Below are 25,851 nucleotides of genomic sequence, written 5' to 3'. Positions count from 1 at the left end.
CTGTCTGGCTCCGACCTCTTTGCCATATTAAGTTTTGAAGGGGCTGCTCTGCCTAAAACAAACAAAAAAAAAAAAACACGCATTGGAAGTTTGGCGGGACTCATCGAGCTGGAATCGATGTGAATTGATATGATATGGACGACAGCAACAATGTATCGTTTTCAATCGGGGTCTGGGGTTCCGGTCAGGGTGCCCCCACCACTTCACCCATTGCTTCTGCCGTTTTGATTAGTTGTTGGGTTTGAAACCAAAACCATTGGAACTGAACATCTTGGAAAACTGGCCAGGCAAATGAGCGATTGCCTCGTCGATGACTTGAATAGGCCGCGCATGCAATTCATTTCAAACAGACAGATAAACAGGAACATGGAGCCACACCCGACTGTATATGTTCCACCCCCCTATCTCTTTATCCCTGTCAGTAAGTTACATGTATCTGTTGTTGCAATGTCTTGCAAGGCGTTTCGAGTTATTACCTCAGTCCTAAGTCAGCTGCGGTGGCGCTGGGATTCTTGTCAGGGACATTCAGGAATTTTCTTGGCTATTCCCTGACCGTGTTGTAAAGCGGTTTGGTATACGATTGGTTGTTTCAATCTGCAGATTCTAGATTCCTTGAAACTTGGTGTAACTGTTATAAGACACCGGTGAATTGGGTTCACACAGATTTATTATTATTATTATTATTATTATTATTATTATTATTATTATTATTATTATTATTATTAAGTCATTTAGCACTCGCCTTTATCCAAAGCGATTTATAGAGACTAGAGGGATCAACTATGCATCATCAAGAACAGCCGCTGCTGTAGAGTCAATTCCAATATCCAGGATTCGTGCGTTCTCTGCAAGAAAACGTAAACACAATAATACTTGGGTGATTAAACACAATTTAAGTTATTGCGCTTGATAAGTTATCCGTGATTGAGAAATAATAATAATAATAATAAAAAAAACAAACACAATTTAGATGTTTAATTTATGCAATCAAAGAGGCTATAAAAATGGTATTGCAAAAGTCTATATCAGAAGCCACGACAGTAGTACGGTATCTCTTGTTAAATTTTGTCACATTTTTCAATCTGTGTCAGTTTACTGGGAAAACTACAAAGCGGTGTGTAATTCAATATATTAACGTAACATTATTCAGCAGGTTTCGTTCGACTTTATGAAGCGAAATTAGTTCATTCTAGAGAGGTTGCTGCAAAACCTTTGTCCAGAGCTGTAATAGGATACATCTATAGGGTGATTCTACTACCCTACGGCACAACAAAATTATATTTTGTATGATAAAGCGTAAAGAACAGCCAGCATTATGCGAGGCCTTAATAAAACTCCGAAGAGGTCTAGTCAAGTTACGCGAGGGAATAAACGGACTGATATTACTTTCCAAACTGAAAGTGGAGAAAGCAGTTATTAATAACTGCGTGTCTGTTGAAATCTGAGCACCACCCTCCACGCATCGAGTCCCGTTTACTGCATATTTTGTCACGGGGTGGGGGGTATTAGTCGGTTATGCCCAGGTGAGGGTCCGGGCAATTGCAGGTGGAAATGTGACCAGATTTAACCCCGATACGCTTTAGCGATGCAATGCTCTGTGTTGTGATGTGCAGGCAGGCAGGCACCACGTTTAGCAACTTCGACAGAGGACTTTGCTTACTGAGTGACTCTAGACTCTCTGAAGGCGCATGTGCAGCTCTGGGCATGCGCATCCCCTAGAATTGAGATATACTAGAACAACAACAACAACAAAAAAACTATATGAACATAATTTTGATATTTTATTTAATAAACTGCACAATGACAGCGCATAAAAGTCTACCACCAGAAACCATAATAGTAGCACAGGACAATATTTCACGTTAGATTTTCGAAATGTCACATTTTTCAATTGTTGTCAGTTTTTCGTTAAGCATATGACCAGAAGTTTTGTAGCATCCCCCCTACAGAACGAACTCATTTTGCTTCATGAAGTCGACTGAAAGCTGCTGAATAATGTTACGTTAACATATTGAATTACACACCGCTTTGGAGTGTTCCCAGATACAAAATGAAAAACATTGAAAAATAGGACAGTCTCGAAAATCTAACGTGAAATATTGTCCCGTGATACTCTTATGGCTTTCGGTGGTGCATTTCTACGCGATATCATTTTAATAATATAATAATCTTTACCTGACCGCACAACCTCCTCCATTTGTGTAGTTTTTTTGATTAATGATGTTAAAAAAAATATCTTTTTTTTTTAGGTCTCAATCCTAAAATTCTAGGTGATGCAAAACCTTTGTCCAGAGTTGTAGGTCTCACTGTTCAGCAAACGAGAGACATGCCTACAGCTGATGTGGACAAAAACAGGTTGCAGGAGTGAGCAGCTCCAGTCAGTAAAGCTGAGAACGTAACACGTGGTTAGTTTAGAACGGACTATTTGAGCTTTACTCTACTGCCCTCCAGTGGTAAACCGCGACATTGCACTTGCTATACGTTGCTGTAAAGGAGATGGAATTATTAGGTAGCCCATTCCATCCCCTCACCTCTCTCTCTCTCTCTCTCTCTCGCTCTCTCTAAATGAGTGTCTCCTTCCCTCTATCCTGAGTCTGTCTCCGATCCCAGTGTCTTGTCTTTCTCTCCTCCGGTCCTGGTTTCTGTGCTTAAGGTTAACTTAGTCATTTCCTTTGTAAGGTTGTAGAGACTGCAATAAAGTCCCGTTTGAGGCGACATAGATCCAGTTCCACCCGTCTCCCAACGCTCTGGGATTGCTCCGCTTACTCCCTTCTTACTGGAGGCTCTCCAGGGACACGGCGCTCTTTTGGCTATGCGGAGACCACAATGAAACTCAGGAAGTACTTCAATTTGATCAGCGCGGGACTTGCCAAGTTAAGGCATCAACAAGTCAGAAGACTTTGAAGTGGAACTAGCCAATCCAAGCGGTTTTTATGAGTTACTTTCAATTCATTTTTAAAGAAAATGATGTATTGCCTAGAAGCGGAAATGAGTCACATGACAAGAGTCTGCATTAAAAAAAAAAAAAAAAAAACGCCACTGTCAATCAGCGACCATTCAAACACGATGGATTCTAAGAGCTGGGCTTATTATCCTTTGACAGGAAAAAAAAAAAAAGCGGTAATAATTTCCATTGTGTCTCTGATTAAGTGTTACCTCAAAAAAACAACAACACCAATTATAAGATAAAAGAAAACACCCACTAATGGAAAGATGCTTTGATGTTTTTGGTTTGCAAACCTTCTCAGGAGCATTTCTCCTTTTGAGAATTTCGACCTTCTCCATTTATTTTGTATGTGTGTGTGTGTGTGTATATATATATATATATATATATATATATATATATATATATATATATATATATATATATATATATATATATATATATATATATATATATATATATATATTATAGATATTCTATGTTATACAATGTTATTAAGTCACGTAAACTACAATACGCTTATGGGTAAGCGCTTGGATTTGTAAAGCGAGAGTCCGAGACAGCGGAGACTCTCTCTCTCTCTCTCTCTCTCTCTCTCTCTCTCTCTCTCTCTCTCTGTGGAGAACAATAACTTGATATTGTCAGGATTTCAGATCTGTCAGCCCTGCTGTGTTGAAAGAGATACACAAGCGGGTTATCAGGGTGACGTTCGGTGTCACTTTGCCCTGCTCTGGCAGCTCTGAACACAGCATTGTGCAATGCTGTAGAAGCTGAGTCGTCTATTGTTCTCAAACAGACGCTCAGTACAAATATTCAGTACAATAGATTCATGTTCTTGAAGCTGACACCCTGGGACCAATAAGCTACTGACAACCAAACGAGCAAGATGGGCCGAATGACCTCCTCTCGTTTGTGAACTTTCTTATATTCTTATGTTCTAACTAGAAAGCATTATTCAGCGGCACATCGAGTTCATTAGGTTCACTAGGAGCTGTAGATCATTTTTAAAAGCAGCGTTTTGAATCAGATAATTCACTTCTCTGTTCTTTTGTTTGTGTTCAGAACTTCTTAATTCTGAAATGATCGCTTTGTTGAAAGCTCCCAAACGCTGTGTGCCAAACCTCTGTGAACTGAAAACAGATCTGAGCTCCATAAACACAGACTAGAACAAGCCTATAGGACTGTAACCTGGCCAATACAACTGAGCAAAATAATAATAATAATAATAATAATAATAATAATTAATAACACCTAGATAAAAAATATAAAACAGTATGCTGATGACTAGTTAAACCCGATCTCTCTCTCTCTCTCTCTCTCTCTCTCCATTCTCTCCGCCTTTTGTGTGCTGACTCCACCGTCCCCGTCTCGCATTGAGAAAAAGACCGGGGAAGGAGGGGATTTGCTGGCCGGATAGTGTTATGACATCACTTCAAAAAAATGTGTGTGTGTGAGAGAGAGAGAGAGAGAGAGAGAGAGAGAGAGAGAGAGAGAGAGAGAGAGAGAGAGAGAGAGAGAGAGAGAGAGAGAGAGAGAGAGAGAGAGAGAGAGAGAGAGAGAGAGAGAGAGAGAGAGAGAGAGAGAGAGAGAGAGAGAGAGCATTCTGCGAGCAAAAAAAAAAAATAAAGGCGTTTCCTTAATAGCAGACAGAGAAGCCGGCGAGAGACGTCCTGCACGGGACATTAGGAGGAAGAGAGAGGCTGCATTAAAACGTAGATCTATAGACGCCTTTATAAAGCCGATACCTCCAGCAATCACATAGGAAAGCACAGAGAGTCAAACGGTTGAGGTTGGATTCGGAATTGTGTTGAAATACATCCTGGGGGAAGAGAATTAAAAAAAAAAAAAGCCACATTGCCTCAAATTCCCGTTTTCACAATTTCTAGAAAGGAGCAAAAGCCCCAGCACCATTCCAGCGGTTCCTGCAACTTGGATACCCAGCCTCGCACACGACGGCCGCAGTGAGTACAACACACACCCAGCGCATTCCAGAATTCTGCAATTAATGATTTATCCATACCGCTGTTCAGTGTATTGTGCCTTGCACTATAGCTGCGTGTTTTCCAGCTCCAGTTCAGTAGAATTTACTTCTATACGTTGACTATTTTAGTTTTGATTGTGTGTTTTTAAACAAAAAGACAAAACTGATATGCTATCTATATAACCAATACCGCATGCAACGTTCTCGTGTTGCATATGCATAGCGGTACGTTATATATTTTTCTTTTTTTTTTTTTTTTTTTTTTTTTTAAATGTGGAATAAAGTAGCGTTGCCAAAGTGATATATCACGCATTTAGTTGGTATTTTAAATCATGCTTCACTCGTTCGTTCTTCAGGTTCCTATCGGGTTAAGTGTTGAATACTGTAAATACATGTAAACCAGCATGCTCTACATAACCACTGAATCTAGCCAAATCTCTATGGGTCAAAATCTGAGGCAGAAATGAATGGAGATGCCAAGCTGTACTCCTTGTTTTGATATTGCACGTTTTCAAAATGGGAGTCCTGTACTCAAAACCTCTTCTGATGTCGCTGTGGGCGGCAGAAACTACGTTGGCTTTCTAAGAAGTGCGTTCAAAACAGTTGCGTTCAGCCCTGCGAGCAAACCCAGACAATCCCTTCTTGATCCGCATGTTGGCTTGAGGAAACTGTGTCAGCTCGCTGTGTTGTTACGGATGCTGCCCCCCCTCCGCCCCCCCCCCTGTCGGCGAGTCGAAGTTAAGCTCTCTAACGCATGCAGTCGAAGAGCCCGGCTCTTTAGCACAGGCGGTGAAGACGCTTGCTTGCGTTTCGCAAATGACTCAACTCAATTCCTTGATCCCTGCGGTTGACAAAGAAGTATTTTTGGTGGAAACTTTTTGTATTAAAAAGAGCTGACAAAGTTAGCAGGTACTTTAAACTCAACACACCAGGACTGGAGGACACAGCTGGAAGTGGAGACAGACTTAGGACAGAGGGAAGGAGACCCTTATTTGACACACAGAGAGTGGTAGGGGTATGTGGCAGGTTTCTGAACCACTTCGTGGGTGCTGAATCATTGGTGTCCTTGACAACCAGGCGATCAATCAGCAGACAAGCAATTGATGTGGCGAATGGTTTCGTCTCTTGCAAATGAGATTAGCGGCCCCTCCTTGCACGTGCGACACGTTAAATGAAATGTTTTGCATATTTGAGATCGTTAATTTAACATCATGTAATCAACATGATATCGCATTTATTCACACACACACACATATATATATAGATTTCCATATCCTAAAAAAACAAACGTTAAGTTAGCTCTAGTGGATCGTGCTCCAGTGGCAGCGTGTGTGCTGTACAGTGGGGAGGAGAGGGGAGAGGGGAGAGGGAGGGGGAGGGAGGAGAGAGAGAGGAGAGGGGTGATTTGCGGGGGGGGGGGGGGGGGTTAAACTTTACTTGCATTAATGATTTGTCATATAAAAAGATCAAGTCTGGCAAGTAAATAGTTAAAGCAGAACTAGCGATTCGAGATAGCAGCTGCATGGCGCTGTAAATACGCACGAATGTACCTCCGTCGTTCGGGGTCTAATCCACTTTCTCTCTCAAAAGGAAAGATGCTCTCCGCAGTAATTTGATTTCATTGAACTTGATGCAATTTCCTTCTGTTTCTCCGTTCCGTATGCGATTGTATTTTAAAGCAGCCTTCCCTTGAGGAAAAGACTCGTTTCTCTTCCTGGCTTTGCACTGGCTCTATTCAAAGCAGGGGCGAGACATCTGAAAGAGGATGTTTATCATTGAAACACGTCGCGGTTTGATTGAAAAAGAAGTCGGCTGAATCAGATCAGAGTGTCTAATAAACATTACAGGGGCGATTCAACACGGTGTGTGTGTGTGTGTGTGTGTGTGTTTAACTACAGCTACAGCTAAATGTTATGCATCACCTTGAAGAGAAAGACGAAACAGGACGGTCTCTATTCTATAAAAACAAATCACTAAACATCACAGCCAGTCAATACAAACTAGAAATATCTCAAACCCCATTAAAGCTACGTGAAAAAAAAAAAAAACATTTAAACATCTAACCCTATTGATCAGTTAAAATGAAACGATCTGCTGCAGCTCTCTGAAAAGCTCATACAGCCACAGCAGCGATGCGATTGGTTCATCTCCGCTACTGCGTTCAGTTTTACCGAAAGATAAGCATTTTCTGAGTATCTTGAATAGACTCAATACCAGAAATAAAAGACCTTGACAATTTTTTTTTTTTTTTCAAACTCATTACTCAGTATAGTTTTAGCTACGGCAGTTTTTAAATTCCTTACCTCCTGCTTTTTGAAGAAAGGAGAGCGAGGAAGTATATTGGAAGATCAAATGATATTTTAGCAGTGTGCTATAACCAGCAGAATTGTGTGACACATCTCTGACCAAAAGTGATGCATCGCCCTATATAATGAACTGATTCTGCTTCCTAATGTCGAATGAAACCTGTTGAATAACGTTACGTTATCCATGTTGTTATTCAGCCTTATTTAGACTGAATGCAACTTCAGTCATGGCACATCAACTCCAAACGAGAATCAATGGCAGGACCCGCTGGGCTATTGACTCTGCGCCCCAAGTTGTGGCTGTACAGGCTCGGACAATCAATCAATCCTTCATGGTGTAACTCTTAGTTGTGAGAGGACTGGGAGTCGAGGGGGAATGAGCTGGATTTCAATCCCACAGCTCTGTGACTCTGTTATTCATCTCCTGACTAACGGTGCAGTGGATGCCAGGAGAATACGCTGGTGTTCAATCACCCAGCTGCCACTGAATCACACACAGTGTGCTCTGGAGGTGGTTGGTTTGGAGCCCAGAGGACTGGCAGCCAAGCAAACCCAGTTGGATTCAAATCCCATAGCCTGGTCGCTAGCTAACCGGAGGTGGTGCGCTATAGCGGTTAGCTAAGTGTTAGGGAGCTATGTGGAGGAGATCAAGCTGGTGTTGATTTGCAAAGCACATCTACAGTTGCAGCCAAAAGCTCTGCACCACCTAGACGTTTAGGATTGAGACGTAATGAGTCCATGCTATCGGGTGACGATGCACAAACGTTTCTCCTGCACAGTGGCTGTACACTGACTCAATGACCGTGTGACTTTGCAGAGAACAGAAGTCATGTCTGGACACGGTGTTGGATCGATAGAAAATGTGCCAGGCTGCATCTGACGTACTCAGAACACCTGAGACTAGGGTGACCTTTAAATAAATAAGAGAGAGATAAGGCGATGGAAGCAGCTGGAAAGAAAACTGATTATTTTCTACGTTATCCCCCCAGGGCAGTGAATGAAGACCAGGGTGACATCCTGGTTCCATCCCGAATCCAAGTGACACCGCTGAATCAAAGCTGAATCAAAGCTGAATCAAAGCTGAATCAAAGAATTGAAAATGGCATTCACAATTTCCAGTCAGAGTAGCGCAGGTTTGCATCCTGGCTGTACAAAAGTTGACAGTCTTTCTCGGTTTCCACCTCTACAGCGGACCCTACTGACCAGGCACCTGGTGATCTCAAGCGCAGACCTGCAGGCCTCCAGAATGTCATATTCTCCAAAAGAAAGTAGGGTAAATAATGTTAATACCAAGTTTCATGACAACTGGATAGGCGTTTATCCAGATCTATGAGAAATGTAAGTGTAATGTACAGATGAACACATCACACACACACACATATATATACTGGCAGAATTCTCAATAACGTAAATTGCATAAACGGTTCTCCACATATATGGTGAAGTGTTTTTTATTTGAATAGAGGGCTATCGAAGCACAGGCTACCACCAGTCATTTAATAAAGAGAGCTTCAGAATGGCAGGATTATGGATGGGCCCGTTCGCGTTTTTTATAGTAGTCTAGTCTGGATTGACAGATGTGAATCTGCTTCTCTCTCTCTCTCTCTCTCTCTCATTGAGATTTTAAATCATGCCATCTGCTCTTGTTTTCATGAAGATTTTCCTATCGTTTGCCATTTAGATTAGCGACCGAAACAAAGACCTGCTTTCCCTACAGTTCCTTGACGAGCCAGCCTTCACTGCCTCTCCCCAGGTATAGCCAAGCTGGCTGGTCTGGGTGAAATGTAGCTGGAGGGTGTTCCCACTGACTTTGGGTGTTTCCAAACTGTGCTGTACGGAACTACAACTCTGCCCAAAAGTTTTGCATCACCTACAATTTCAAATTTGTTTTGTCTGTTAACTATATGGGAAACTACAAACCAGTATGTAAGTCCAATGTGTTAAGGGAACATTATTCAACAGCTTTCACTGGACTCTATGAAGCTAAGTGAGTTAATTATATATAGAGGGGGTGGAATTCAATATGTCAACAAGGGAACATTATTCAGCAGCTTTCACTGGACTCTATGAAGCTGAGGGAGTTCATTCTATATAGAGGGTGTGTGATTCAATATGTTAACAAGGGAACATTATTCAGCAGCTTTCACTGGACTCTATGAAGCTGAGGGAGTTCATTCTATATAGAGGGTGTGGAATTCAATATGTTAACAAGGGAACATTATTCAGCAGCGTTCACTGGACTCTATGAAGCTGAGGGAGTTCATTCTATATAGAGGGGGTGGAATTCAATATGTTAACAAGGGAACATTATTCAGCAGCTTTCACTGGACTCTATGAAGCTGAGGGAGTTCATTCTATATAGAGGGTGTGGAATTCAATATGTTAACAAGGGAACATTATTCAGCAGCTTTCACTGGACTCTATGAAGCTGAGGGAGTTCATTCTATATAGAGGGGGTGGAATTCAATATGTTGACAAGGGAACATTATTCAGCAGCCATCATTGGACTCTATGAAGCTGAGTGAGTTCATTCTATATAGAGGGTGTGGAATTCAATATGTTAACAAGGGAACATTATTCAGCAGCTTTCACTGGACTCTATGAAGCTGAGGGAGTTCATTCTATATAGAGGGGGTGGAATTCAATATGTTAACAAGGGAACATTATTCAGCAGCTTTCACTGGACTCTATGAAGCTGAGGGAGTTCATTCTATATAGAGGGGGTGTGATTCAATATGTTAACAAGGGAACATTATTCAGCAGCTTTCACTGGACTCTATGAAGCTGAGGGAGTTCATTCTATATAGAGGGGGTGCAATTCAATATGTTAAGAAGGGAACATTATTCAGCATTTGACTTTATGAAGCAAAATTAGTTCATTCTACACGTTAATGATGCAAAACTTTTGGCCAGAGCTGCACAACAACAGGCTCAGACTGACTGCATCCACAAGCTCTATTGCTGCTAAATTTGGCAGAATATCTGTTAGTCGAGCAGATGCAAACAGCCTGCTATTATCTTTTTTTGCAGCTGGATTCCAAAAGTAAAATAGATTTTCCCAGCCAACCAATCAACAACCTCGCCTGTTTTGAATGTATGATTCAGCAGTTTTATTCCGGAAATCCGTGGCTATAGACCTTTGAATACAGCTATTGTACACACAAGATCTCACAACAATCGACGGGACTTTGGCGTTAACCACTCGGCTGCCAGCAGAGAGATGTGGCGCATTCAACAAACCGTGGAGTCTGTCTACTCTGCCTCTGTAGTATTAATCTAGAAATAGGTTTGACAGCTCTTGTGTTAAGAGAGGCAGGCAGAGAGTCGGGGCTCTAGGGATTATTTCAGTTTTAATTCAGATCCCAAATCCAGCAGCTGTTGTTTCCTCCTCCCTTCCTCGAGCAGGATGTGGTCCCATAACGACTCCAGGAAATGAGCTTGCTGCCCAGTCACAGCTGGGTTTCCAAGGCAACAAGCCCTAAGTGAATGGAGGGGGGAAGGGGGGAGGGATACAGATCGGCAGAGACAGGCTATAACTAGGCTCTGGGTCATTCTGTGAAGTGTATATGTTTCTCAAGGTTTGTGGTGGTACATTATGTTCTGTGTATCTTTTTAAAGGCTGTGTTTATCAAAGCTTTTGTGTATTTTTTTAACAGAATGGATATAAAAAATAGCAGAGTTGCAAAACCCAATGGCAGCCCTCGATTTCAGAGTGATTAAATGACCCGACTTAGTTCAAAGTGCCTCCTTGAATAAAGTGCTCTGATAAATGTTTCAATGGACAAAAGAAAAAAGTCATGTTTTGGTTTGTTTGATGTAGTTTAGTCGGCTCTACAGCTCTGGCCACACGTTTTGCATCACTTAAATTTTTACAATTGAGACATAAATAAAAAAAAACAAAACATGCAACTATATGAACATCATTTCGATCATTTTGTGAGGGTCTGGAATCAACTCCCCAGTAATGTTGTTGAAGCTGACACCCTGGGATCTTTCAAGAAGCTGCTTGATGAGATTCTGGGATCAATAAGCTACTAACAACCAAACGAGCAAGATGGGCCGAATGGCCTCCTCTCGTTTGTAAACTTTCTTATGTTCTTATGTTTTATGCCCCGAATGCTATCAAGGGAAGAGGGGGTTGAGATAATCAATAGACTATAATCTCACTTAATAAATGCAATGTCTTTATAGGGCCCAGTGGGGCTGTAATACCTTGTGCAATTACAGAAGCCCAGTCTAAAGCAAAGGTCGTGTTTGATTTAGAAATAAAACATCAGTTACGCGTAGTCAAACTGAAACACGTTTCTGCAGAGCCCTCTAATAGCAATGCTCCCTCAGGCAATGCAAAAAGTGGAACTTCTGAAACTACCTGCTCCCGTTAAAACCAACGCAGCTTCCTGCGATCCTGCGCCAAGAGGAAGAACCGCAAGACCGCATGATTGTACAGCTGTGGCCAAAAGTCTTGCATCACCCCTCTAGAATGAGCTAACTGAGCTTCATGAAGTCCATTGAAATCTGCTGAATAACGTTACGTTAGCATATTCAATTACACACCAGAGCTTTGTATAGATTTGCACATACCTTACAGAATGACAACAATTGAAAAAAAAAGTGACATGACATGAAATACTGCTGTACTAGGGTCCTGTAGACTTGTTTTCTACGACTATCGCTGTGTAGTTTCTTTGATTACACGATGGTGGTGAATAAAACATAAGAACATAAGAACATAAGAATTTTACAAACGAGAGGAGGCCATTCGGCCCATCTTGCTCGTTTGGTTGTTAGTAGCTTATTGATCCCAGAATCTCATCAAGCAGCTTCTTGAAGGATCCCAGGGTGTCAGCTTCAGCAACATTACTGGGGAGTTGATTCCAGACTCTCACAATTCTCTGTGTAAAAAGTGCCTCCTATTTTCTGTTCTGAATGCCCCTTTGTCTAACCTCCATTTGTGACCCCCAAAACGCATGCTGGCGTGCAGTAACTGAACAAATAAACGAATGCATCCATTAACAAAGCCTTGAGTGGGTTTAAAGAAGCATTTTAACGAAGTGTAATGTGAGCTGACAATATGCTGCAGAGAAGTTATTTTTCAACCTGGCTTGAACACACAATGCACCAACTTTCTTAAACATGCATCACCGTGCTTGCAACCCGTTAGATTTATGAATAATATCATCTTTCTCGCTTTCGTCCTTTCATATTAATTTAGACCCAGTCTGCTTCTCTCGGTCATTGTTGCTGTTGCATAGCAACCGCTGACTTTGTTACCGAGGCAACCAGGCCAGGTCCTGGGGGAAGGGTCATTATTATTATTATTATTATTATTATTATTATTATTATTATTACTATTTATTTATTTATTTATTTTGTAATGTTTTTTATTTACAACAGAAATCCACTATAAAGTAACACAGAAAACGGACTTCGTTCTGACAAACCCAGCTATAACCGCGCAGGTATCTGACTGGATGTATTTCTGTATCCAATAGTGATGTATCCAGGTGTTTTTGGCGCACACCAAACACCTAACATCAAGGGTTTAAAAAGTTTTAAAAGCGTAAAATAGAAAATGAGCAAGGTTTCAAGCAGACTCGTTTAGTGTTGCCGTGACAGGTTCTGCCCCCTGCTGGTGAGACGAGGGTAAACGCTCTATAGCCACGAATGCTCTATAACCTTTAAGTCTTTTGCATAGCGGTTAAGACATTCGCTTACTTACACTTTGCTGCATTATTATTTAACACTTGCCGCTAAGTGTTTCTAGTTGCTGTGCGTTTGCATAGTTACTGAGTAAATCCACGTGTGCTTCCACGTCATCACAATGGTATTACGCAGGGTTACAATGTGATTCATGTGCCAATATTTTTCCATGATATATGTAAGTACACAATTGTATCAGAAAGGAGTTGCGGTTTGGGTTAGGATTAAAGTTATATCATGCAACTAAATGCACACATTAAGAGAACTGTAACGCTGCATAATAGCATCGGAATGATGTGGATTTATTAATTAACTGAGCTGAATGGAAAGAGTTACCATATTAGGACAATAATTCAATTATGAAGCGTTTATTTTGTGGATTTCCTCTTTGTAGCTGTTGGAAAACATGGATCGAGAATTGGTTAGCAGTTTGCTACGCATGTGGACTGGCAGAGCTATACTGGTGTTCTTTTCTGAAAGGAGACTAATATTGCAGATAGCAGACTGTTTGGTTCAAATTGCATGTACTGCTAACAATTGATAGAGACGTTGCGTCTACAAGCTTCTTGCCCAGCATTGACTGCAAGCTAACGAGATAACAATGCTGTGGACCAGAAGGGGCCAGGCTCTAAAGACTTCAGAGAGATCGAAAGAGATAATGCCACTAGGATCAAAGGGGGTCGCAAGGAGATAACAAAAGGCAGATGTATGGACCTTTTGTCTCCAGGAGTGTGAAGAGGTTGTCACACTAGACTACACACACACATTAACACTCACACAATAAATTAAATTACCTTTGCAATTGGTTAATGTCAGAGAAAGGGGAGGTGGACCATCTATACAGAAGGGTATTTAATGTCATGCAAACATTGTAATGATGAGTATTCTGTTTGTCCTGTACCTGGGACCAGACTCCCTGCATATTTCAATAAACCTAACAACTGATTGACGAAAAGGACTCTCTGCATTTTCTTGAATCTACTTACTCACCATCACTTTTTTTAAGTTACTTCAGTAGCAGAAGAGATTGCAATGTGATTTGTACTCAAATTGTAAAAGGGAGCTTGAGAACCTCGTTGAGAACCGTGTGAAATTACAGAAAGAAAACAGCCCCCCCCCCCCCCGAGAGATTTCTATTAAATACATTTAAAAACTGAGGTTTAAGGGAAACTTTTCAGATGTTTTGGGAAGTAAGGGAAACAAAAAAAAAAAATCTTTCTAGCAAAGCCTTTCACAAAGGTTGATTATCAACAAAAACCTACCGAACCCTATTCAGTACTTCATGGATCAGTGGATAAAACTAGATTTGGTATGAAAAGGGTTTCTTTCTTTCTTTCTTTCTTTCTTTCTTTCTTTCTTCTTTTTCTTTCTTTGCGTAAGAAAAAAGAAGGAATAGAAAAGAAAAAAGAAAAAATACCATCCCCAGGGTCCTTTCAGGAGCTCGAGACGGTTCCTAGCAAACTAAAAAGAGCCAAAAACGCATTATTCTTTCCACAAGCGACCAGAAAAGGGTGGAGAAGGTGGTAAGTTTACTGTCAGTTAACTTTAAGCAGGATTCAAGATTCTTCGAATGCTATGCTGATGATACCTATATAGAAAGCGAGAAAAGGTGGAGAGGTGGTAACGTGTTACTGTCAGTTAACTCTTACCTGGATTCAAGATTCTTCAATGCTATGCTGATGATACCAGAACCTATATTATTATATATATATATTATATATATATAGATATATATATATAGTATATATATATATATATAATATATATATATATAGAAATTATGTCTCAATCCTAAAATTCTAGATAATGCAAAACCAGAGCTGTAGAAAATGTATTTTAAAAACAAATCAATCTTTCAGTTGCGTCAAGCAGAAGGGTTAAATTCTCAGAGCGCGCTGAATGTCAAAGTCGGGTAAAATCTGAAACGCTGTGCTGTTATCAGTAACCATGGTAATGTGACTAGCGTGATTACAGCGAAAAAAATCACTCTGACAGAAGAAAAAAAAAACACATATCTGTGTCGCTCCATCTCCCAGTTTTCTGTCACTCTGCAATTACTTAATTACATCAAATAAACAGGCAGCGAGGTAAATCGAGAGCCGTACATATCCCTCGGCAATGAGATAAAAATCCATTAGTGTTGTCAACAGGATATAAAACCGTTAGGTGACATTATCCCCAGACACGGAGTGAACTTCCATAGCTATGCGGATGATACCCATCTATATTTGTCCCTAAATCCAGGAATTGCGTCTGCCAGGGTGCTACTTGCCTTACAGACATCAAGCATCGAATGTCACAGGATTTTCAAAGTTTGCATTGAGATAAAACCGAGGTTATGCCAGTGGGATCACAGAACCAGCTAAAAGGAAATGTGGCATTACAGGAGCTCGACCCTTGCAGACTCTCATCAAAACTTCAACTAGAAATGAAGAGTTTGGAAGGGTCCTCTTTGATCCTGATCTATCATTTGAGACTCTATTTATTAGGGAAGTTATTAAAGTATCTGTTTACCATTTGAGAGATATAGCCAAACTTAGCACAATTATTTCCGTATCTGATGCATAGAGATTAATGCATGGCTTCATTTCATCTAGAATTGATTATTTTAATGCCCTTTTTTTCTAGTGTCCCAAAACGTGTGGTATGCCGCTTTTGCAGCTTGTTCAGAATACCGGAGCTAGAATTCTGACTAAAACCAGGAAAAGTGAACACATTACCCCTGTTTTGGTCTTTTTACGCTGGCTCCCTGTGCAGTATAGAATTGATTTTAAGATTTTGCTGTGAATTTACAAGGTCCTGAATGGATTAGCACCTAGTTATTTGCAGGAGTTACTGACCCTGTATCTTCCAAACCGCACTCTGAGATCGCAGGATGCGGGGCTGCTGGTTTTTCCTAGGGCCAATAAAAGCAACACAGGAGGTGCGGTAGGGCTTTTTCTAGTAGAACTGCTAAATTACAGAATGCTCTGCTTCGTTTGTCAGGTAAGCGGGGGTTTTGGGTACACACAACGTCTTGGTAAATGGTGCCATCTTGTGGCGAAATGTTTCCTTTTTTTTTTCACTGGGGAGCAGTGGTGTGATCTAAATCTGAAGATACCGGAACGAAAATATAGATTTTCTTAAAAACAAGAATAGTTATAAGAATTCCCATTTTATTTATATACTAGTGACACATGTGCAGCCCTGGCCAAAGGTTTTGCATCACCTAGAATTTTAGGATTGAAACATAATTTTTAAAAAAATCTATATGAACATAATTGAGATCTTTTATTTAACATCATGTAATCAAATAAACTACATGATATTACAAATATATTTAATAAGTTTCCCAGCAGTTGTGTTTAACCCTTTCCTGCACGGCGACTATATACTATTGTATATATATATATATATATATATATATATATATATATATATATATATATATATATATATATATATATAGTAATATATATAGCCTCATATGACTGTAAACTAACTGTAAACTACACTGTATTTAAATGCTCTGTAACCTTGTCCTGCCCTGTAAGAACTGTAAGCTGCCTTGGATAAAGGTGGACTTGTCAAGTAAACTCACATGAATGGACTCCAGTCCCAGCGTTCCTCGGCAGCGGCGTTTGAGTAAAATAACCAAGCCGTCTCTTTCACAGAGCATGTCAGAGTACAGCTCTCTGCTCAGCGAGCTCTCTGAGAACATCACCAACGAGGACCTGGAGCAGCTGAAGTCTGCCTGCAAGGAGGACATCCCCGGAGACCAGAGCGAGAACATCACATCCTCCAAGGAGTGGTTCAGCTACCTGGAGAAGGATGACAAGCTAGCCCCAGGTAAGGAATCTCAGCAGGGAAGAACAGTAGCCATTATAGGGTAAAGACTGACAACTCTGGCCAAAGGTTTTGCATCGCCTTATAAAATTCAGCTTCATAGAGTCCAATGAAAGCTGCTGAATAATGTTCCCATGTTAACATATTGAATTCCACCCCCTCTATATAGAATGAACTCCCTCAGCTTCATAGAGTCCAGTGAAAGCTGCTGAATAATGTTCCCTTGTTAACATACTGAATTGCACCCCCTCTATATAGAATGAACTCAATTAGCTTCATAGAGTCCAGTGAAAGCTGTTGAATAATGTTCCCTTGTTAACATACTGAATTCCACACCACTTTCTAGTTTCCTATATACTTAACAAAACATTTGACGTTTCGAAATCTAACATGAAATACTACTGTACTACTACTACAGGCTTTTTTTTGTGATATCATTTTGTAGTTTCTTTGATTGAGCGAATATTAAATAAAATATCTAAATTATGTTCATATAGTTTTTGAAAATGATGTATGAACCTTAAAATTCTAGGTGATGCATAACTTAAGCATATGGAAAACTGCAAAGTATGGGCATGCAATTCAATATGTTAACATTATCCAGCAGGTTTCATGTGACTTTATGATGCAAAATGAGTTCATTCTATAGGGTGATGATGCAAATGTTAGACAACAGCTGCAGTACTTTTAATAAATATTGTAGCTCATGAGTTTCCAGACTGGAGTGAAGTATACAATGCTGATTTCACAAACATGAAATGGTGTCATTCTCTCCTGTTTCAGATAACCTCTCCTACATCGAGCACATCTTTGAGATCTCCCGACGTCCTGACCTGCTGACTCGTGTGATCGAATACAGGACCACCGTGCTCAAAATTTCAGACGATGACGAGATCGACACCAAACTGACCCGCATCCCCTCCGCCAAGAAATATAAAGGTGATTCAGGAGACTTGCTGGTCCAGTGGTGAAAGAAAAGAGGGCTTGATAGCAGGAGGTTCAACCCACAGCTGTGTTTGTGAGACCCTGAGCAAGTCGTTGAACCTCCTTGTGCTCCGTCCTTCGGACGAGACGCCAAACAAATGAGGTCCTATTGGAAGAGACTCTGCAGCAGCCCCTGACTCACTGTGTGTGTGTGAGAGACCCTGAGCAAGTCACTGAACCTCCTTGTGCTGCGTCCTTCGGAAGAGAAGCCAAACAAATGAGATCCTACTGGAAGTGACAATAGTTTACCCCCTAGTCTCTGGAAGTCTCTTTGGATAAAAGTGTCTGCTAAATGACAAAAATAATAATAATAATAATAATAATAATAATAATAATAATAATAATAATAATAATAATATAATAATAATAATTGTTAGAAAGACTAATTTCTGATTCAGTCCCATGTTTAACCCTTTCAGATAGATAGATAGATAGATAGATATAAGGACATATGAAATGCATGTTGGCCTCATATGAGCAGGATCCCACCAATGATATGTGAGTTTGGGTTAGGCTTAGTGGTTAATCGTGTAATTTGCAAGTCAAATATCTCTTTTGATTTTAGAAACATACAGGACCATTTAGGAAAGGGGAAGGGTTCTAATATTTGACCCATTTTAGAAGTAAAGAACTCTCTTTATACTTGATAGCCTCACATGAGCAAAATGACAGTAAATAATTCTCTAGGGTCCATGATACTAAAGAACAAGCAAAACTAACCTCTCTCATTTTCTCTCTCTCTCACTCTCTCACTCTCTCTCTCTCACTCTCTCTCTCACTCTACAGATATAATCCGCCAGCCATCGGAAGAGGAGATTATCAAGCTTGCCCCACCACCCAAAAAAGTCTAAGGTCGAAGTTCACAACCCATCGACCACCGCCCCCCCTAAATCAACACACACACACACACACGGTCAACCCAACAACTAACCAGCCAGTCAACACCCACAGCTACCTAACCCCCCCCCCCCCCCCCCCCCCTGCACAGGAGAGCAAGATAAAGGCATCCAGTCTGGTGCGTGCGTAAGAGAGGAATGGAGAAACAGCAACACTCTTCTGAAAATGCCCCTCGTGCATTATAGTCTGTCGCTGCATTGCAGAAGACCTCGTCAGCTCTTGCTGGTCACCCCAAAGTGGTTGGATTTCATTGCCTTCCATGGAAAGAGAGGTAGACCCCACCTACGCCATCGGAGAAACCTCTTCTGCCTCTGCGAGATTTCTTCTGATCCACCCAGCGGTCAGCCCGGAAAGAGAAGAGGAGCATCAGCCATACACCTTCCTCTTCATGCTCTGCAGAACGAGTGGGGCTCTGCAGAGGGAGGCAAGCAAATAAACAAAGTACAGTGAATCTTCGAGATCTCGCCGCAGTTAGCTGTGCAAAAAAGGTATTTGATCAAAATGAAATACACTGCAAAAAAATGAATTTGATAAGTCAAGTTATATATATAAACCAAAATCTGTGAATGCATCATAAACCAATGGCAAGTATTGACCAGATACTTTTGTGTGAGTGAATTCGAATGGGCAGAATTCAGTATTGTACATTCCCCTTTAAAAAAAAAAAAAAAATGCAAATCCCTTTAAATAAAGATGAGGTGGTAAACACGAGAGAGAGAGAGAGAGAGAAAGATAGAAGGAGAGGGAGGGAGGAAGGGAATGTTCTGAAAATGACGTATGACGCAAAGTATCGCGTTCTGTTCCCGAACAGAGCTAAGTTTGGCCAAACGGTTTCGCCGTTCTATGAGAAAGAGAAAAAAGGAGAGAGAAAGAGTGCATGAAAGAGAAAAAGAGAGAAAAAAATTAACAAGGTGTGAGTAGAATCCCCCATTTTTGCCTGACTGCCGTATCACCACTGTATTCAAACTCAGCCACTCAACTAGTAACGCAGACTAGAAGGTGGTGGGTTAATGAATTAATGACTTAATGAATTAATTGTGTTGTGCCAAGTTGCGTCCAGTAATTAGCTAGCTAGCTAGTGTGTGTGTGTTTTTTTTTTAATAACTGTTAGCCTTTCCCCCTCTTAAACCAATAATCCTGTGTTGTGCCAAGGACCAAGCATTTTCCATTTTATCATGATGAAAAAAAAATTCTATGCAAAAAGAAACCTTTTCAATCTCCATCGGGTGCTGCGCTCGCTTAAATTCTGACGCAAGTTCCCCTTCCAATGTGAAGCGACTAATGTTGTTTTCTCTGACCGCTTAAAAATTATGCAAATTTTCCCAGAAGCACATTTGCGCCAGTACAATATCTTAACATTCAGCTCTCATTACTGAATACAGCTTGTTTTTTTTTCTTCCAGTTCATAAAACAATCAGTAATTTGAGATTAAACTACACCAGTAAAACTGGTTCATAAATCCTAATTAGAGATGACATGGGCCATCTCAATGCACATTTAGCTAAGGAGTCAAGAGATCAGCAAGTTTGGTGGCCCAGTGGTTATAAAAAGAGGCTTGATACAAGGAGGTTCAAATCCCGGCTCAGCCACCGACTCACTGTGTGTGTGTGTGTGTGTGTGTGAGATCCTGAACGAGTCACTGAACCACCTTGTGCTCCGTCTTTCAGATGAGACGTAAAACAAGCGAGGTCCTATTGGAAGTGATTCTGCAGCAGCAGTTCTTGATGATGCAGAGTTCACCCCCCTAGTCTCTGTAACTCACTTAGGATAAAATTGTCTGCTAAATGACTACTGCTGCTAATAGTAATAATAATGAGGACTGTGTGGGAAATCAAACAAGCAGAGTTTCAAATACTTGTACTATTTTAAATCTGTCCTGGTTAAAATTAACTCCTAAACTCCCAGACTGGAGTCTGGAACCGCTGAAGTAGAACAAGCAAAAAGAATAAAGATTCACATCTATTAAAACGCTCACTGGGTGATGCGCATAAAATGAGCATTTCAAAATCTTCTGCGTGATGCATAGAGTTTATCATTGGTGGTAAAATAATAAACAGCTTGGTGATCAATTTAGCACTATTAGCAAAATGTAGAACTGGTTGTCAATCCTATAGATAAATAGATAGATATATGGATAGATAAACAGACAGATAGATAGATAGATAGATAGACAGACACAGATGGATAGATAGACAGACAAACAGACAGATATATAGATAGATAGATAGTTAGACAGACACAGATAGCTAGATAGATAGATAGATAGATAGATAGATAGATAGATAGATAGATAGAACAACAGACAGATAGATAGACAGATAGATTTATTGATTGATAAATATACAGACAGACAGTCAGACAAATGATAGACAGACAGACAGACAGTCTACCAGCACTGTCACTCCCTCTCATTTCGCACGGCATTATATTTCTTGCTGCCGTATATCACGTTAAATCTGGAAGTCTGAAATGTCTGACCAATAATTTATTAAAATTATCTTATTTAAATCACACATATTACTTGCCAGGTTCCATTGTAATGAATGCTGTTGTTTGCATGTATAAGGCAGGTATCCTCTTGCTGGAGGATTGTGGGAAGTGTTCTTTCCTGCACCATGCCTGAATTCCAAAAGAATGACTTCAGCACTTCCGAGGAAGTACAGAAGACATTCGAGTGTCATTCCTGCGGGATTCCCTCGGAATTTCTTGCGCCCGTTGTTTGAAAGTGTTACTGATAATTTTTAAAATAAAACTGAAAAAGACGCCTGAAGGAAAAGTAACAATTAGTATTCAAGTCATGATTAGTTAAGTTCGTTATCTCAGCATTATTCAAACATTTAGATAGCATTCTTCTTATTGAGTTGTATGTAAATATTGCAAGTTTTATTTCAATGTGTTTTATTATTCATTAATTTATTTCATGCAATTTTTTAAAAATGTAATGTAATGTAATGCAAATTATAACAAAAAAAAAACAAACAGACGGCTTCTTAATGAAAAAGTTTTTACAGAGTTGAGAGATTGTTTGTAACAGGTATCTGTAAGCATACTGCTACTAACTCAAAGTGTCTGTACATGGTGGTGGTAGCATGGTGGGAAAAGGCACTAAGAACACTAGCTAACACATTCCATTGAGTGTCTCTAATGACTGTGTGTTTGCAGAGCAGTTACTGAGTAAATCCATGTGTGCTTACCCATTGAAGGAACCAACAGGATAGCAGGATCAACCAATGATCATTTGGATGCAGTTTTACAATGTTTAGTAAGGAATTTGTTTCAGAGTGTTTCAGTACACCATTAGGTTGGGTCAGATGTCCAGGGGCAGTGGGGGGATGGTAGAAGAAGGGCAATGCCTGCTTGCTTGCTAGATCGTAAATTCCAGGCTGAAGTGAACATAACAACCGCAATGGAGGGCAATCATGCCCCACAGCTATCTTCTATTGGTTGAGTATATTAGTTTAGGGGGTAGGGATGGATGAATTGTCTGCTGCGTGCCAAATCCTGATAGGAGCAGGGGATTTTATGTAGAAACTATATAACCCATATATGTGCTTTACCCCGGTAGAATACACTAGTTACTGATGAAGTGACTGTTATTCTCCGGAGCGCTCTGTATTTTGATGACCACTGCAATAAACCTTTGATGCAACAATTGGTGGCGATTGTCTTTGACATCTCTGCACTTTATTTTGAGACCCTACACCATCATCTCAATGGTATTATGCAGAGTTACAATGTACTGAATGTGGAAATCTTTTTGCATGATGTAACCCTCTTCTGATGCAACTGTGCAAAAAGATTTCCACATTCTGTACATTGCAACACTGCATAATAACATTGTGATGATGTTTAAGCACAGGTGGATTTACTCAGTAACTACTATGTAGAGGCACAGTCATTAGAGACAAGGTAAAGTGTTATTGATTACTACAAACCAATAAATGTCAGTGCCGTTCACATGCTAGATAACTGCATGTTTTCAGGCCAGTCTACCAGAGATACAGTAAGATCGTAGGCACTAACAAACAGAGGTACACTTGGTTGGCAAAATGTGTTAATATGTATATATCACTGAAAACGTAATTTGGCACACCTAGGAAACCGCAAATCACAAACTGCGTTAAGCTGAGGGAAAACAGAGTCACTTTGTCTGGCTTGGAACTGGGTTTCAGGAGACTGGGTTACCTGTTCCTGAAAAATAAAGTGTGTCTGTCCCTCAGCTGCTAATTATCTGTTCCTATAACATCTATCTATCTAGCTATCTATCAATCAATCTATCTATGTAAGTAATGTAGCTGTTCATGTTGTGAGAATTCCAGTCTGTACTTTGAAAATGTTATCTCTGCAAACATGTATTGTTTTACAGTATTTTTGAAATCGTGTGTTAAAAAAAAAAGTTTGTGTATTTTAGAGCAAGGAGCACGGTGGCAGCATTATTGGAACGCTTTATATATATATATATATATATATATATATATATATATATATATATATATATATATATATATATATAGTACGGCGTAGTCAATAAGTCAAAGGTCAAGTGACATTATTTATAGTCCGTCCGAAGTCAGTCATCCACAACAGGTGCAGATAAAACTTGGGGAAAGTCAGGAAAAGTGATTTAAACAGCGCTGTAGCCAAGTCGGAACGCGCGTAATATTGGTCAAGCCGAGTCGCAGGACTTGCTTCTCCCGCACTGCTGTCTGATTCAGTCACTCGGCCCTCCTTGATGCAATGAAAAGAGAGTGAGGAACTTCTCCTAGTACCAGATACTGCTTTAGGAAGGGTTACAATGAAATGTTGATGAAGACGACAGAGAGCGCATCAGCCACGACTGTGGAGACACACACAAACGAAGCCACTGACACAGACACACACACATAGAGATAGACAGAGAGAGAGAAAGAGGGAGAGAGACACACACACACACACACACACAGAAAGACACTGACACACAGACAGACAGACACACACGCGTACATAAAGGAAAGCATTTTGACAAGATAGAGCAGAAAGACACTTTGTATAAATCCTTGTAGAAGTGAGATAAATACATCATCTATTATTACAGGCGTTACTAGAAGTTCAGCATATAAATAAAACATGTATTTGTATTATATTAGAATCATTCTTGTTGCAGAAAACTTTCGGTACCTTCTGAGTTTGGATTTCAGCTCATTTCTAAACTTTTTTGAATGCAATTATCACTGCCTAAGGAGTCTGTTCTAAAAAGATCTGCTCTTAGGAGCGTGAAAGCTTGACTTGAGTCCTTCTGACTCCGGGGTCCAGCTGCTCCCCCACTCTACCGACAGTTCCCAAACATAATTGTGAAGCTGCAAAGTTAGATGAATGCGTTACCTATTATACCTGTCACTAGAAGTTAAACGCAGAAATATAATGTGAATTCTTATAACCTTCCTTCTGGGTTTAGCGTTGCACCACTGGTGCACAAAAGGCATAATCGTGTCTAAGAAGCACGTCTTAAGCCGTATTGAAGAATTGCAAACAAAAACCTCCAGACTTGCATTAATGAATCAAGAACAGCCGAAGCCCTTTTTTCATGAGAATGCGTCTTTTTTTTTTTTTTTTACAGTTTGGATAACTGTCAGTACATTTTAAACCCGATTTTTCCTGCACCACCTCCTTGCAAAACAAGGTTAGCATCGTTTTTATGTTTGGGACACACATGTCACTTATACCTTAAAAGGGTTAATCCAATGACATCGTGTCCCTTATCTTTGAGGGGCTATTTATTGGTTCAGCATTTTTCCACATGCATTAAATTTAATGCTTTAATAGTCCAGACTGTTGCACAGACAGACAAACGGACAAGAAGGGAAAGCATAGAGCACTGTTTGGAAATCTAACAATGTGTCAAAATATAAATGTGTTCCAGTTTTGTGTGTGTGAGAGAGAGAGAGAGAGAGAGAGAGAGAGAGAGAGTTTCCTGTTGAAAAAGAAAGATTTATTTTATGACAACAACAACAAAAAAAAGAATATTTAAAACAAATACAAGTGTGGCTTTTTTTTTTCCTCTCCATGAGTTTAAATGAAAACTAAACAGAAAAAGATGCCATTTTTGTCATTGTGCTAAAATAAATATAAATATTATATTATATATATTAAAATATATTTGCTAACCTACCTATGCTCCAATGTGATTTTGTTTCTTCGACTACATAAAAATATTCAAGCAATCTGTTAAACTGTGTTCATTGAATTCACATATAAACGTTTTAATTTAGACAAAAACACACATTGTTTGTGTGTGTGTGTGTATATATATATATATATGCTGGTTTTCATTCCAACCGAGATCTCAATTACTTAACTAGCCCCTTAATTGAACTGATAATTTCCTTAATTAGACCTTTATTTTCAAATTTGTTTACAGCTCTTAAACTGTTGCAATTCAAGTTTCTTATAAAATGTTACTACTAACTTGAAATCTACAGTTTCTCATCACACGGATTCACATTTTATTTCCTGATTATAACGCAATATACAAAAGACGACTGATTATACAGATATACAGAATTACTTTTATTCCATGATCATTTTAAACAAAAATATATCCTTGTATTTCGCAAAGAAATACAAAGAAACATCATACATAGTCCCATAACATAGACCAACATGACCCTCTCATTATCAGCAGATCACTAGAAGATACAGATTACTAGGATCCACTAATCAATCTAATCTAAATTGTATAGCTTTAGAATAATATACCCAAGTAAGAATGTGTCACTGTCAAGGGGTCTTGTGAGCACACAATAAAGAGTGTTCCATCTCCTCATCCCACATCCTTTCTGGCACCCAGCCCTCGTTTGAATCATTTAGCCACAGACCAATTTCATTTTCATTTTAGTCTGGGGGGGGGGTTATTTTTTCTCCTCCTCTTTTTTCTCCTCTTTTTTCTCCTTTTCTTTTATCTCCTCCTTTTCTCTTTTCTTTCTTTTTTCTCCTCTTTCTCTTTTTTCCTTTTCTTTTTTCTCCTTTTATTTTTTCTCCTCCTTTTCTTTTTTCTCCTCTTTTTTTTCCTTTTCTTTTATCTGCTCCTTTTCTCTTTTCTCTTTTTCTTTTTTCTCCTCTTTCTCTTTTTTTTCCTTTTCTTTTTTCTCTTTTTCTTTTTTCTCCTCTTTCTCTTTTTTCTCCTTTTCTTTTTTCTCCTCCTTTTCTTTTTTCTCCTTTTCTTTTTTCTCCTCCTT

General features: G+C 39.8%; 1 protein-coding gene across 2 annotated transcripts; it reads left to right on the top strand.

Annotated features, from left to right (window-relative positions):
• Positions 1-4,547: 4,547 nt before the first annotated feature.
• LOC121302258 (astrocytic phosphoprotein PEA-15-like) lies at positions 4,548-19,731 on the top strand. 2 transcript variants are annotated; one of them, XM_041232100.1, is made up of 5 exons: positions 4,548-4,905; positions 8,421-8,504; positions 16,585-16,759; positions 17,540-17,695; positions 18,527-19,731. In XM_041232100.1, exons 2-5 carry the CDS (start codon positions 8,478-8,480, stop codon positions 18,589-18,591), a joined length of 423 nt encoding a protein of 140 aa, XP_041088034.1. In that variant the 5' UTR covers positions 4,548-4,905; positions 8,421-8,477; the 3' UTR covers positions 18,592-19,731. The 2 variants fall into 2 exon arrangements, with proteins under 2 accessions (XP_041088034.1, XP_041088035.1); XM_041232101.1 differs by lacking the exon at positions 8,421-8,504 and having other exon boundaries at positions 4,552-4,905.
• The last annotated feature ends 6,120 nt before the right edge of the window (positions 19,732-25,851 follow it).

Source organism: Polyodon spathula, chromosome 29, assembly GCF_017654505.1.
Source record: "Polyodon spathula isolate WHYD16114869_AA chromosome 29, ASM1765450v1, whole genome shotgun sequence".
NCBI classification, from domain to species: domain Eukaryota; kingdom Metazoa; phylum Chordata; class Actinopteri; order Acipenseriformes; family Polyodontidae; genus Polyodon; species Polyodon spathula.
Note: the sequence above shows the minus strand (reverse complement) of the source record. Positions and strands in the feature narration are given on the sequence as shown.